Source organism: Panicum hallii, chromosome 3 (assembly GCF_002211085.1).
Source record: "Panicum hallii strain FIL2 chromosome 3, PHallii_v3.1, whole genome shotgun sequence".
In the NCBI taxonomy this organism is placed as follows: Eukaryota; Viridiplantae; Streptophyta; class Magnoliopsida; order Poales; family Poaceae; genus Panicum; species Panicum hallii.
In genome coordinates, this window is record NC_038044.1 from 15283496 (window position 1) to 15294768 (window position 11273).

The following is an 11273-nucleotide window of genomic DNA, read 5'->3' on the forward strand; positions in this document are numbered from 1 at the left end:
CATGTCAAATCCAAAGTCTGATTTTTTTTTATGTGACTCAAGCCAAAACATTTACAGTCGTCACGGGGACTGCATCACAAAAAAAAAGTGGGGAAACTCAAAACATAGTTACAATCGCCCTACTGATTAAAGCCAACGAATTATGAAGCACATTAATCTCAGCTACATGTCTACAGCTGCCACCTGGCAGGGCTGCCGGCCAACAAAGGAGCTCCATTTTCCAGAACAGCATGCATGTCCTGTTCAGAGAGGATGAGCAAATTTATTTGTGCCATCGATTTAATCTGGATAAACCTATCAGTTTCCTGGGGCCAGAAGTGCTTACAGAATGATTTTCTATGAACTCATCCCATCTATGACAAGTTGACAACAGCTACTGAAGACTGACCAAAACAAGCTAACTTCAAATTCAGGAGAACCTAGGGCAACAGCTGCAAGTGCAAATCAGTGCGTCAGGGATGCAAGTCAGACATATCAGATAATTATACTTTCTTTTGATACATAATAGAAGAATGCCACCTTATAGTTCTCGTCTAAGATTTTGGGCAGAAGAAGGAAGAACAGGTCTCTTCTCCACTGCTTCATAATGGAGAACGAAGTTGTCCTGCAAGCAAAAGAACACTCAGATACATTTCCTCTGCTAATATAGATATGAGGCTACAAAAGAATGGCAGGTTTGATTCAGATAGCAAAACCTTATGGACAGTATCCCAGATGTTTGGATCAAAACAAATGTAGGACCCTCGTTCATGTAGTGGAGTTTTCACAAGAGGCGCGGCATTAGGAGCTCTTGTGAGCCAGACACGGTAGTCTTTGTGGTAAAACCACCCTTTATTGTATCTGATGAAAACAATGGGACAGCAATTTGCTCACACAACATGGAAGGGTGCAAGTTATGTATCAAGAATACAAAGAGTGATAAAAAAAAACTGTGCAGTTTCAATGCTTACAGTTCATTAGCAGCATACAACTGGGCGACATCCTTAGGCATGCTGCACAAAGAACAAAGCCAAATGATGCACAGCCTGTTACACTAAATGATCAGTTAAATTAACTCAAAAAGTACCTGTAGAAGATGTAGAACAATGTCAAGGGGTGAAACTTCTGAAAATGTAATGGCTGCACACGATGAAAAAAAAAACATGTAAAGATGCAATGTCAGGAAGCAGGAGGCTAACAGTAATAAAAATGTCAAGAAGCTTACTTGTAGCGGTGGTGGTGGCTCAGCAGAGAAACAAGACGGGATCTGATAATCAGGTTCTCCTTTAGCTGGCTCATTTGACCATGGAGAGCCAAAAGTCTTGTAAAGATTATCTTGGGAGTTCAAATTCAATCCTAACGATGTCAAATCAATCCCTAAAGCAAGAGCTGTTGGTCCAGGCTCTTTCAATCTTATTAAACTCAACAATCCAAGTAAACTATATGGATCTGGTGCAGCTTGTGTTCCCTGAACAGATTTTTGGCTCTGATCCTTGAATGATTGTGGGCCTGAAGTTGCCTGCAACCTAAGTGAATTTTGAGTCTGCGGTTGATGGTACTGCTGCATAAACTGTTCATAAACTCCCGAATTTGATGACGGACTTGGAGAATTTGCAGGCCTTAATCCAATATTTTCCAGCCCAGCGTTTTGAACCTAGTAAAAGGATCATTATGGTTAATAATCCACATTCGGAAAGCTTAGCAGGCACCAAAAGTTAAAATGTTTGTAGGGATCTCCCCTGCAATTCCAGTTGACTAGAAAAATAACAAATTGAGTTGTTTCATAAAAGTGCATTCGATCTTGAGACGATGTAAAAGAAAACAGAGTAGTATTGCTTACTGAATTAGCACTCTGCTGATGTTGACGGGGCGGGTAGCTACTTCCCAAGTTAAAGCCAGATGATCTAGCCATCTATAGAACCATGTGTGTCAAAATATATGAATAAACAGATATGTGTTCAGGAAATCAAATGGTAAAACAAAAAAAAAAACTCACAGGATAATGTTGTGCTTGCATAATATTTACATTCTCATGAAGGTGGTCCTTGTGATGCATATCAATAGCATAATCTGAGGAACTACCTTATATTCCAAAGAAACATATAATTATTAGATAATACTCCAAACAAGAAAGTATGACAAAAAAAAAAATAATCAGTATAGAACAAAAACAAATCAACACTAGCATATGATTGGTGGAAAGTTGAGAAGAGGATAACAGAAAATGAATGAATAATGAATCACAGATTATCATATAGTGCTGAGTGATTGCATATGTTGTGAATGTAACTGTCCAAATCGAAAATATAAAAAATAACAGATGAAATGCAAGTGCACAAAGCTAAAAAAAGTTGGGACTGGTAACAGTTATCTACAGTGCATAATGAGATCAGCAATGGTCCTTTGTGAACCACACCTTTATATCCTGGTAAAGCTGGAAAATCTTCGTTCTGAATGCTGAATTCCTGATTTTGTTGCACGATGGCATTCACACTTACTCCATGCTTTCGCAGTGACCCTTCAAATTACAGAAGTCAGAAGTTATTATAATCTAACATCATCTGAAGATTTGTTAGCATTGCAGTGTTACGGTGTTACCATATTGCCCTTGACCACCTCCAGCAGAATTAGGCCGTCCAGTTAGCTGAGGGAAGTCATTTATATCAAATGGGGCATTGTCACCGGAGCCTCCATCATGCAGCATCCCAGAAGATCCTAAAGAACTGTTTCCTGCCTGTACTTGATTCTGAGACAATGACCCTCCAGGTGTCGGGTAAGAACTTCCAAGCAAGTTCATGAACTGAGGAGATGCTGGCAAATGAACAAATAAACCAAGTGAAACATGAGTTATTACATTATTTGCAACAAGTTTAAAACTATTCATAAAACCAGTTCTATGTACATTAGACACATAAATTCAACACATTGTAATACTGTTTTCATATAATGACCTGGGTTACCACTTCAGTTCCCTTTGTCAGTTTTGAGTCAAAGTGGGCCAAGTTAAAAGCTTGCTCTTTGAAACTTAAAAAGCAAAAAATTATCATTAGTACTAGATCATTTCACTATCCATCCAGGATGAAAGATACAACGAGAATATACAAGCACAGATTCATCAAACAAGCATAGGACCAAGCGGCCATATTCCGCAATGTCAACCATATACCTTGTTGAAGCATACTACTCATTCGGTTGGATCCTTGAATATTGATAGCCCCACTTCCAGAGTTGCCACTTAAATTCATGCGAGACGCTATACCAGGCATAGACAGCCCAGCAGAGCTTATACTTCTCCCAATATTGCTCCCACCCACAATATTCCCAGAATTTGTCATTCGTGGGCCTAAATTCCCCAAAACTGGAGAAGCTGCCAACCCAGGAGCAGAATTGCGGTTACCCACATTAGCCAAGTTTGAGGATAAACCTTGTATTGAACCACCAATAGCATTCATGCTACTACTAAATCCAGGATTTCCCCCAACATTCATACCTCCTCTGTTGCTGATTCCAGAATGACCATGAGGAATCTACAAAGGGGACAAACAATATGAGAACTGGAGCGAGAAATATCCCACTTTGAACAGGAGCATGCTGTAGATGCTGGGAAAAAACCTGAGATATGGAAGCTTGGAGATTATTTGAGGGGAAACGACCACTGGAAATACTACCACCAGGTTGTTGAACCCCTGGTGACGGGATACCTGCCATTGAATTATTTCTTGGTGCTAACGATCCAGAGATATTTGTGAGATTGAGATTTCCATGAATGTTGTGTGAACCTTGCAAGCAAATTCAAACAAGTTAACAATAAAAGCAGGACAATGCAACATGCATCAATGGACTAACAAAATACTGTAATCTTCAACAACCTGAGTGATGGAAACCCGGAAGTGATCCAGATTGACCGGAAAAAGATGATGCAAATGACCTTCCTGTTGAATCTCGAAGGTTTGAGGTGGCCCCACTAATGTTTGACTGCAAAAGTGATGAAAATGTGTTCACCCATCAGAGTATATAACTGGGAGATTTTAAGATGCATTTGTAGTCACGAGGATACAAAAAGTAGAATAGCTAGAACAACACAGTTACACTAATCAATAAAGCATCAAGTATCTAAGAAACAAGAGAAAACAAGGCATGTCTGCTTCCTACTTAGCAATATTTTTATATCTTAGTTATGAGAAGGAGAACTCAACAGAGATCAACAAAAAAAAAATACCATATCTAGAAAGGGACAAGCTATAGGAGCCACTGATAACTGATAACATCCAAGTGATCTAAGAAACTGGACTACAATGGTTCACTGATTAAAGAAAATAAGGAAATACATAACCACAATATATTTAGTAAGGGTGGGGACGTACGTTCAGTGGTCCTGACATTTTGATGATTCCCAAAAATGAACAAGCCTGGAGCACCTCAAATATTATCCAGCTAATGGCATTATATTGTTTGTCCAATCTGAAGATCAAGAAGAGATAATACATGTGCAAGTTTATTTATACAGACATATTCTTTCAACAAAATGCACTTTACTCCAAATAAAGAAAAAGGAAAGCTAAACAAGTACATTTTAGTGTGGTTTATCAGTAAACATGGCCAGATTACTTATAACAAGCCAAAGTAGGACCAAAAGCTGATTTCTAATTTGAATCATTGCATGATAATAAGAGATGCAGGTTCTACTTGGAACTTCAGTCTAATACTAGGTTATTGCTTGAAGCAAGGTGCCAGGCACCTACTGAAGTTTGATACTATTAGTTGCATATAGATATCCAAAATATGTTATATCGTGAAAGATACTCATGCAGAACAAAATATTGCATAGAAAGATTGAAGAAACTAAAACACACTACTAAAATATGAAGATAGAACCAAAAGTATTCAGTCCAATCTAGGATAATGAAGCATGTACGACCTTTAGGTTCAAATCGACATTTTGAAAAATGCAACTAGAACTCTGAAGCTTATAATTTTCAAGCAAAAAATGATACAAATCTTAGATCTGATTATCTCCTGGTTTACTACATCCTGAAGACTAGCTGATTTCTTGAAGACAAACCTAAGGTTCTACGAACTTAAAGAAACAATTTAGTCAAAGAAAATACTAAGCGAAAGAAAGGCAAACGAACACATGAAAAGCAAAAAGGGGCTTGAACTCACTGCTCGGCTGCTCGCTGAAGTTTAGGACTATATACCAAAAAACTATAGTGCGCAAACCCTATTATTTTTGGAACACCCAACTGGCTCTGAGGACCCTCATGTTTTTGGGTCTCCATACAAGTCTACACACGCGAATTACTAATGTGGTACTAAACTAATAACATGTTAGGATAAGCACGAGTATGCAGGACAAAGAAACTTTCAAAACCGGTAGGCTACATAGGAATATAGATGTCCAGGATCAGTCTATTTGATATAAGTCAATGCTTTATTTATATTCATGGTTAGCCTATAATTTCTTTCATCTCCACAGGCATCAAGTTTGTGCAGGCAAATAACAAATACATTGTTCGGATGGTTTTGTTGCCCATATGGTTGTGGTTTCCCTATAGAAGGTCAAATTTACACAATTACCCTATTTGATCTTTGTAACCCGTCGTGTCTCTAACTCAGAATCTAACTCACCAATAAATAAAACTGCAGGGTCTACATGATCTTCCCAGATTTGTACTCCCCTGCAAACTGTAGCTTCTGTGACCTGTGACAAACGTATACAGGCTCCAACGCTGAATTACAGGATTCAGCAACTAAGGCTGCTCTGGTGCTCCCCATCGCACCTTAAGCCTCGATCTGAGGCTGAGCTAGGCAAATCGTTCGAAGCACGAGTTCAGACCCCATCCCCGAAACAATCGCCACTCGAAATGTGAAAAACGACCGCCAAATAACCCAGCCCACGCGCGGGAGGCCCCGCCACAGACGCGCGTCCGAACGACGCAGATCAACCGACTAGCCCGCGCGTGGGCAAGGCGGCTGCCCATTGCCCTAGGAGACAGTCTACGATCCGCGGCTGCGCCGAGGGAAGCAGGAAGAAGGGTCTGGTGAGAGCTGATGAACTGACCGAGGTGGAGCGCAGCCGTGCTGCCCGCGGGTGCAGATCCCTCGGCGTTGAGGCGGAGACCAGCGAGAGGGAGACGACGGCGTCGTCGACGGGAAACGGAAATGGGAAAGCGGTGGGATTGGGAGTGGAAGAGGGGGGAGTTCAGCGGCCGGGGCTCGGACCTGATGGGGCGCATGCCACTTCAGCACACATAGGGCCCAGAGCCAGTGCAGCCCGCAACTCTTTCTCCCCTGGCCCATTCCCCTCTCTCCATTAGGCCATGAGCCCATGAGCCCATGATTTGTGCCGGCCTTTATATTGTTATCCAAGCCCACAAAATAAATCCGAGCTCGGGAGCTATACGAGTCTAGGACCTAGAGCGAGAACGTACCTGGTGTTACAGGCGGATTACGTATTCGGAATTCCTAAATAACACTCGAGTGTTTTTTTATCTCATCATCAACAGATTTTGTTTTGTCCGTCAGTTGTACGTTCTGGGCTGTATTTTGTTATTGTTTCTGTTTTCCATTGAACGCAGCACGGCCAATCCTCGATTGCCTTTTGTATGTGGGCTGCATTTGTTTCAGCCAGCCCATCAATCGATTCTTTGCACAATTGCATTTAAACCGGCCCATCCGTCGCAGCCTCGAGGTCGTCGTCCTGTCACCTGTCAGACCATAACCGGACCGAGACACTTGGAGCCCCTTCGGCAGGGCTTGTGGCCGGTGTGCCCGGTGTGGCTGCCCGGGCTGCCTGGCTTGGGTGCTTTCCCAGCAGGCTTGTAGCGGCGGTGGCCGGCCGTGGTGCCAGGCATGGGTGTTTTTGTTCCTCCTGTGTCTTCGCCGACGAAGCTTGTGTTTTCGGCGTCGATTTTGGGAGGTTTGTTTACTAATACGAAAAGAAACCGGGTTGGTTCTCTGATCCCACTAGTTTTGGTGGTTCAATTCCCCTTCGGGATTCTTCGTTGTCCGTCGATTTGGAGTTCCTAGTCCTTCAGGCGTTAGAATTCTCAATGCCTGGCAATGCACTGGCTCACGCCCAGCTTCTTCAGCCGGTTCGTTCAACGTCAACAACGCACTTCGGTCTCGATGTGCTGCTCAAGACAGCGATTAAAAACTTTGTTCCTTTGCCGGAGAGGAAGTCGACTTCAAGATGCGTTCTCCGACCGCTAGTGGCGAGGAAGACCAGAAGCTTATAAGGACTAGAGTGTATTTGCTCTTTATTTTAAGGGTGTCTTTGTAAGTTTTGGGATATGATCATCAAAAATTATGAATGAAATATCAATCCGGTTAAAAAAAGAAGCTGCCACACGCAAGATCATCGTTGTAACACCCGGATACTCCGGCCATTGGCCCGGATACTCCGGGTGTGGAGTTTCTATTTCCATGAATTGGTCAACTGGGCCCCATAATATTTTAAATAGAAAATATCACTATCTCTCTCCCTCACTCTCACTCTCTCCCATTACCTCTCTCTCCCTCACCTCCCTCACGAGCTCTCCCTCTCCCTAAGCTCTAGATTCCGAAATCTTTCATTTCAACTTGATTCCAAGGACAAGGGAGCTTCACTCGGCGTGGGGGATCATTTTCTATAAGTATTACACCTTGGGGCGACATCGTTTTCGAGTTTTCTTGCGAGAGGAACTAGCTCAAGGTACTAGAAGCTAGGGCTCGCCGATTTGGTTGTTTTAGGATGTTCTAGGTGATTTCCTTTGGTCAATCATCTCTATATGCATCCTTCAACTAGGATTCAAGAGGGTTTCAAATTTGGTGGAGTGGTTTTGCCAAAAATTAAGATTTCAGTTTTTGGGGCGAAAATGCTGTCAAGCCGAGAAACTCTGGGAATAAGCCCAGATAATCCGGGTTTGGGATACTCCGGGGGAAACTCCGGGTAAAAGCCCAGATACTCCGAGTTTGGGATACTCCGGGGGAAACTCCGGGTATAGGCCCGGAAACTCCGGACTTCGGAGTCCGAATACTCCGGATATGAATCCGGATATTCCGGTTTTTATTAGAACTGTTGGATGTAGAATTGGGTAAATTTGGCGTAAATTTGTAGTGTTTCTACTTGGGCATTTCCAAGATTTTTGTTGCATATCGCATTTGCATACATTCTCATGTCATGTGCATACGTGTAGACGCCGCCGCCGAAGGAGTCGTATATGAAGTGATCGCGGAGGCGAAAGAGCAACCAACAGGGGGTTCGCAAGGATCCGGCCCAGGGCCCGTCTGCCCCTAGCTCTGAGCAGCAGCCCGAAGGCAAGCCCCGGTGCACATCCTATTAATTTTTAAATTACGACACCTATATATGTAGTTATTGCTTATGCATTACGTTTAGGAGTTGTTTGAAACTTTAGTTGCATGAACCCTAGGTGTCCTTGAGTTGTACTAGTATGTATAGGACGATAGAAATGCTATGCTTAATAGAACTCGGTAGAAGTCGAGTAATTTTTGGTTACTCGCGAGATATAGGATAGCTTTATGTTTCCAGATATGAGTTACTAATTTATTGATGAAAGTCTTGAAATGAAAGAAAGAATAAAATCTGAGACCGGGCGGGAGAGGTGTAGTTCCGCCTGTGTCGGTTAAGGACCGAGCCGTTGTTGGCCCTGCTGATCATGTTTGAATTGTACTAACCGCACGCCGGGAGTAGGAGGTAGTCGAAACCGGTAAGCCGAGTACTGCCTTGCTTCAGAAGTACAGAACTTCTACCCACCCCTTAGGGCGAGTCGAGTGGCCGCGGAGAATTGGGATGCATGAGTTTACTTTTGGTGGTCTCTCGTAGGGCTCGGCTGACTATATGCAGGTGGGGCGGTTCTGTAGTTCGAGGCGGGGAGGGGAAAGGTTGGTGCGTGTGGTCCGACGGGGCATACGCGTGCCGTGTTGGTTAGGTCCACCTTGCAAGGTTAAATCGAATCGATTCGCCGTCAGTCGCTCTCGGATATGAGCACCTTGGTCACTGCGTCGCAGCGTAGTATTATGTTGGGGATGATAAGAAATATAGATGAGGATCCATACTTTGAAATTAAGGTTAATGCTTCACATGTGTGCTATAGATAGGTCATGCCAATGATTAGATTATAGTTAAGTTAAATAGAATCTGGAGCTAAAATAATGAAAGTAAGGGATTACTTTAGTCGCTTTTTCTGCAAAATAACCACCAGCCAAATGCTTTGCATGTCTAGATATGTGGGCTAAGTTATACCCACTGGTCGGGTAAGCCTTGCTGAGTATTAGTATACTCAGGGTTTTTGTTGGAGAAATGTTTTCAGGACCCGCACACGTAGACTTCTGTCCGTGTTGCGCCAAGTTCGTTCGGCTGGACGCGGAGGGGTGGAATATCGAGGATCCAGGCGCGTAACTTTAGATGTGCATGGGATTGCACACTCGTGGGCTGAGTGTGAAATTCCTATCCGTTCTTGGATGTGGTAGTGGGTAGACTCCATGTTATCCAACTTTGTATAAAAGGCAGATACTCTTGTATAATATTTGTATTTCGAACTCGGTTTGTAAAACTCTTTGTTGTTATCGTTTTGTCACTCTTGTGTATTTTCAAGTTATGTCATGTTGTACCATCTGCGCCCACCTTCGCGTGGGACTACCAGTGTTGTTTCGATCGGGCTGTGGGTTGAGAAAGGATCGTCAAATTAAGCCGTTAAGCTAATGCGCCCGATGTGTTCAAATGACGGCCATTACGCATAATTAGAGTTTTAATTTGGCGGTTCCGTCACAATCGTCGACTCGAGCGATTCCCGTACAAGTTATTCGTCCGTGTCCCGCTCCCGCCCAGCCGTGCACCAACCACTGGCGTGTGCTCAGCCAAGCAACACCGACCATTGTTGCTCTGCTGCTACCTGTTATCCGCCAAGCGCAACCACACATCGCGTCCTGAGCCTCTGTACCGCTGCTAACCCCGCGCACGCCGGGAAGCAAGTCCATTTTTCTGTTAATGCTGCTCTCTTTTCAATTAAAATCGATTAAAATCGACTGAATTTAGTTCGGTTGTCACTCATTTTTTTTCCTATCCCAGCACTGCTACGTGCCATGATTAGATTGGTGCCAAAATTGATAGAAAGCCAGACAAAAATCACTCAAGTGAATATCTAGTCACCCCTAGATATTACCGTGTTACCAAAGATGGTAGCATCTAAATCGGTGAATGAAAAATTATAACAATAATATGAATTGATAGAGGATGCAATTATCTACATGCATGCAAAATTTGAACTTAAACAAACAATGTGTGTAAGGAGTAACAAAAAAGATAATCACTTGAATAGTTGCGGGCTGTGGATCAGACATGAATAGTTCCACCTGCAACTATTTAGGAGCTGATTTTTCTTCTTTTATTGTTTCTCATTGCACAATTTTTTTTGTTCAAGCTTAAATTTTGCATGCACGTAGATGATTGCACCCTCTATTAATTCATATTGTTGTTATAATTTTTCATGCACCGGTTTAGATATTATCATATTTGGTATCAAGATAACACCTAAAGGTTGGAGCACCCGGTGAGCATACAACAGTTTTGACCATAGGCCCTTGGAGCTTGGACCTACTTGTCATCCTCATGATCCATTTCCCAATCTCAAGAAGTCATTAATTAATGTTGAAAAACAAATTATTTGGAAAACCTTGAGTATTATGGGATACTGGTTCTCCTTTTGTAATGAGAACACCCCTCTTAAGATAATGCCAACGATTTTTAATTTGAAAGGAATCTTCGTGCTCTGAATTTCTTGCATAGCTTTTCGTACCGTTATTGACTAGGTGCAATAAACTGTGAATGCCTGTAGATTCCACACAAATAAATCCATACCCTCATGTGTAAATTAATGCGTGCAAGTCTCGTAACAAGGCTGTTCCTCTCGGTTAACTTATCCCTAACTAAATCTCTCCCAAAGGAGCACGAGTCCCAGACGAAGCTTGTTTAGTTTATTATCCATTCAGATGTATCTCTCTGCAGTTGAATGGTCAATGGATAGAACCTGGTTGTCTCCTCGTCAGTATAATAATGCCACACGTGCAGTACCGTACGAGGAGGGAGGGGGGGGGGGGGGTGGAACTGGACCCGAGTCAATAGCAAAACAAACCAGATAAACGGAACGGGGCATCATGTGGGTCCTGCTGGAGCGAGCCTGTGCAATCAATTGCAGAAAGGGTCCGATAGCAACACTGTCAGACCCAATAAGCCAACAGAAGAGAGGGAGTATAACTGATTTATGCACACGTAATACGAATCATTGGATTTTTTT

The 11273-nt window shown here is 42.7% G+C and overlaps 1 protein-coding gene and 1 non-coding gene across 4 annotated transcripts; one reads left to right on the forward strand and one right to left on the reverse strand.

The window, feature by feature from the left end:
* Window positions 1-7: 7 nt before the first annotated feature.
* LOC112885723 (probable NOT transcription complex subunit VIP2) lies at window positions 8-6173 on the reverse strand. Of its 3 annotated transcripts, XM_025951350.1 has the most exons (17): window positions 6041-6173; window positions 4344-4440; window positions 3849-3954; window positions 3592-3758; window positions 3470-3506; window positions 3146-3346; window positions 2578-2790; window positions 2396-2497; window positions 1976-2061; window positions 1820-1891; window positions 1205-1633; window positions 1067-1119; window positions 951-992; window positions 696-840; window positions 520-604; window positions 326-431; window positions 8-239 (listed from the first exon to the last, which is right to left on the reverse strand). In XM_025951350.1, the coding sequence occupies exons 2-15, from the start codon at window positions 4359-4361 to the stop codon at window positions 521-523; spliced, it is 1755 nt and encodes a 584-aa protein (XP_025807135.1). In that variant the 5' UTR covers window positions 4362-4440; window positions 6041-6173; the 3' UTR covers window positions 8-239; window positions 326-431; window position 520. The 3 variants fall into 3 exon arrangements, with proteins under 3 accessions (XP_025807135.1, XP_025807134.1, XP_025807133.1); XM_025951349.1 differs by having other exon boundaries at window positions 326-419; window positions 3146-3506; XM_025951348.1 differs by having other exon boundaries at window positions 3146-3506.
* LOC112888208 lies at window positions 3849-3926 on the forward strand. Its single transcript, XR_003227751.1, has one exon. It is a non-coding gene; the product is annotated as a small nucleolar RNA snoR35 (small nucleolar RNA).
* Window positions 6174-11273: the final 5100 nt, after the last annotated feature.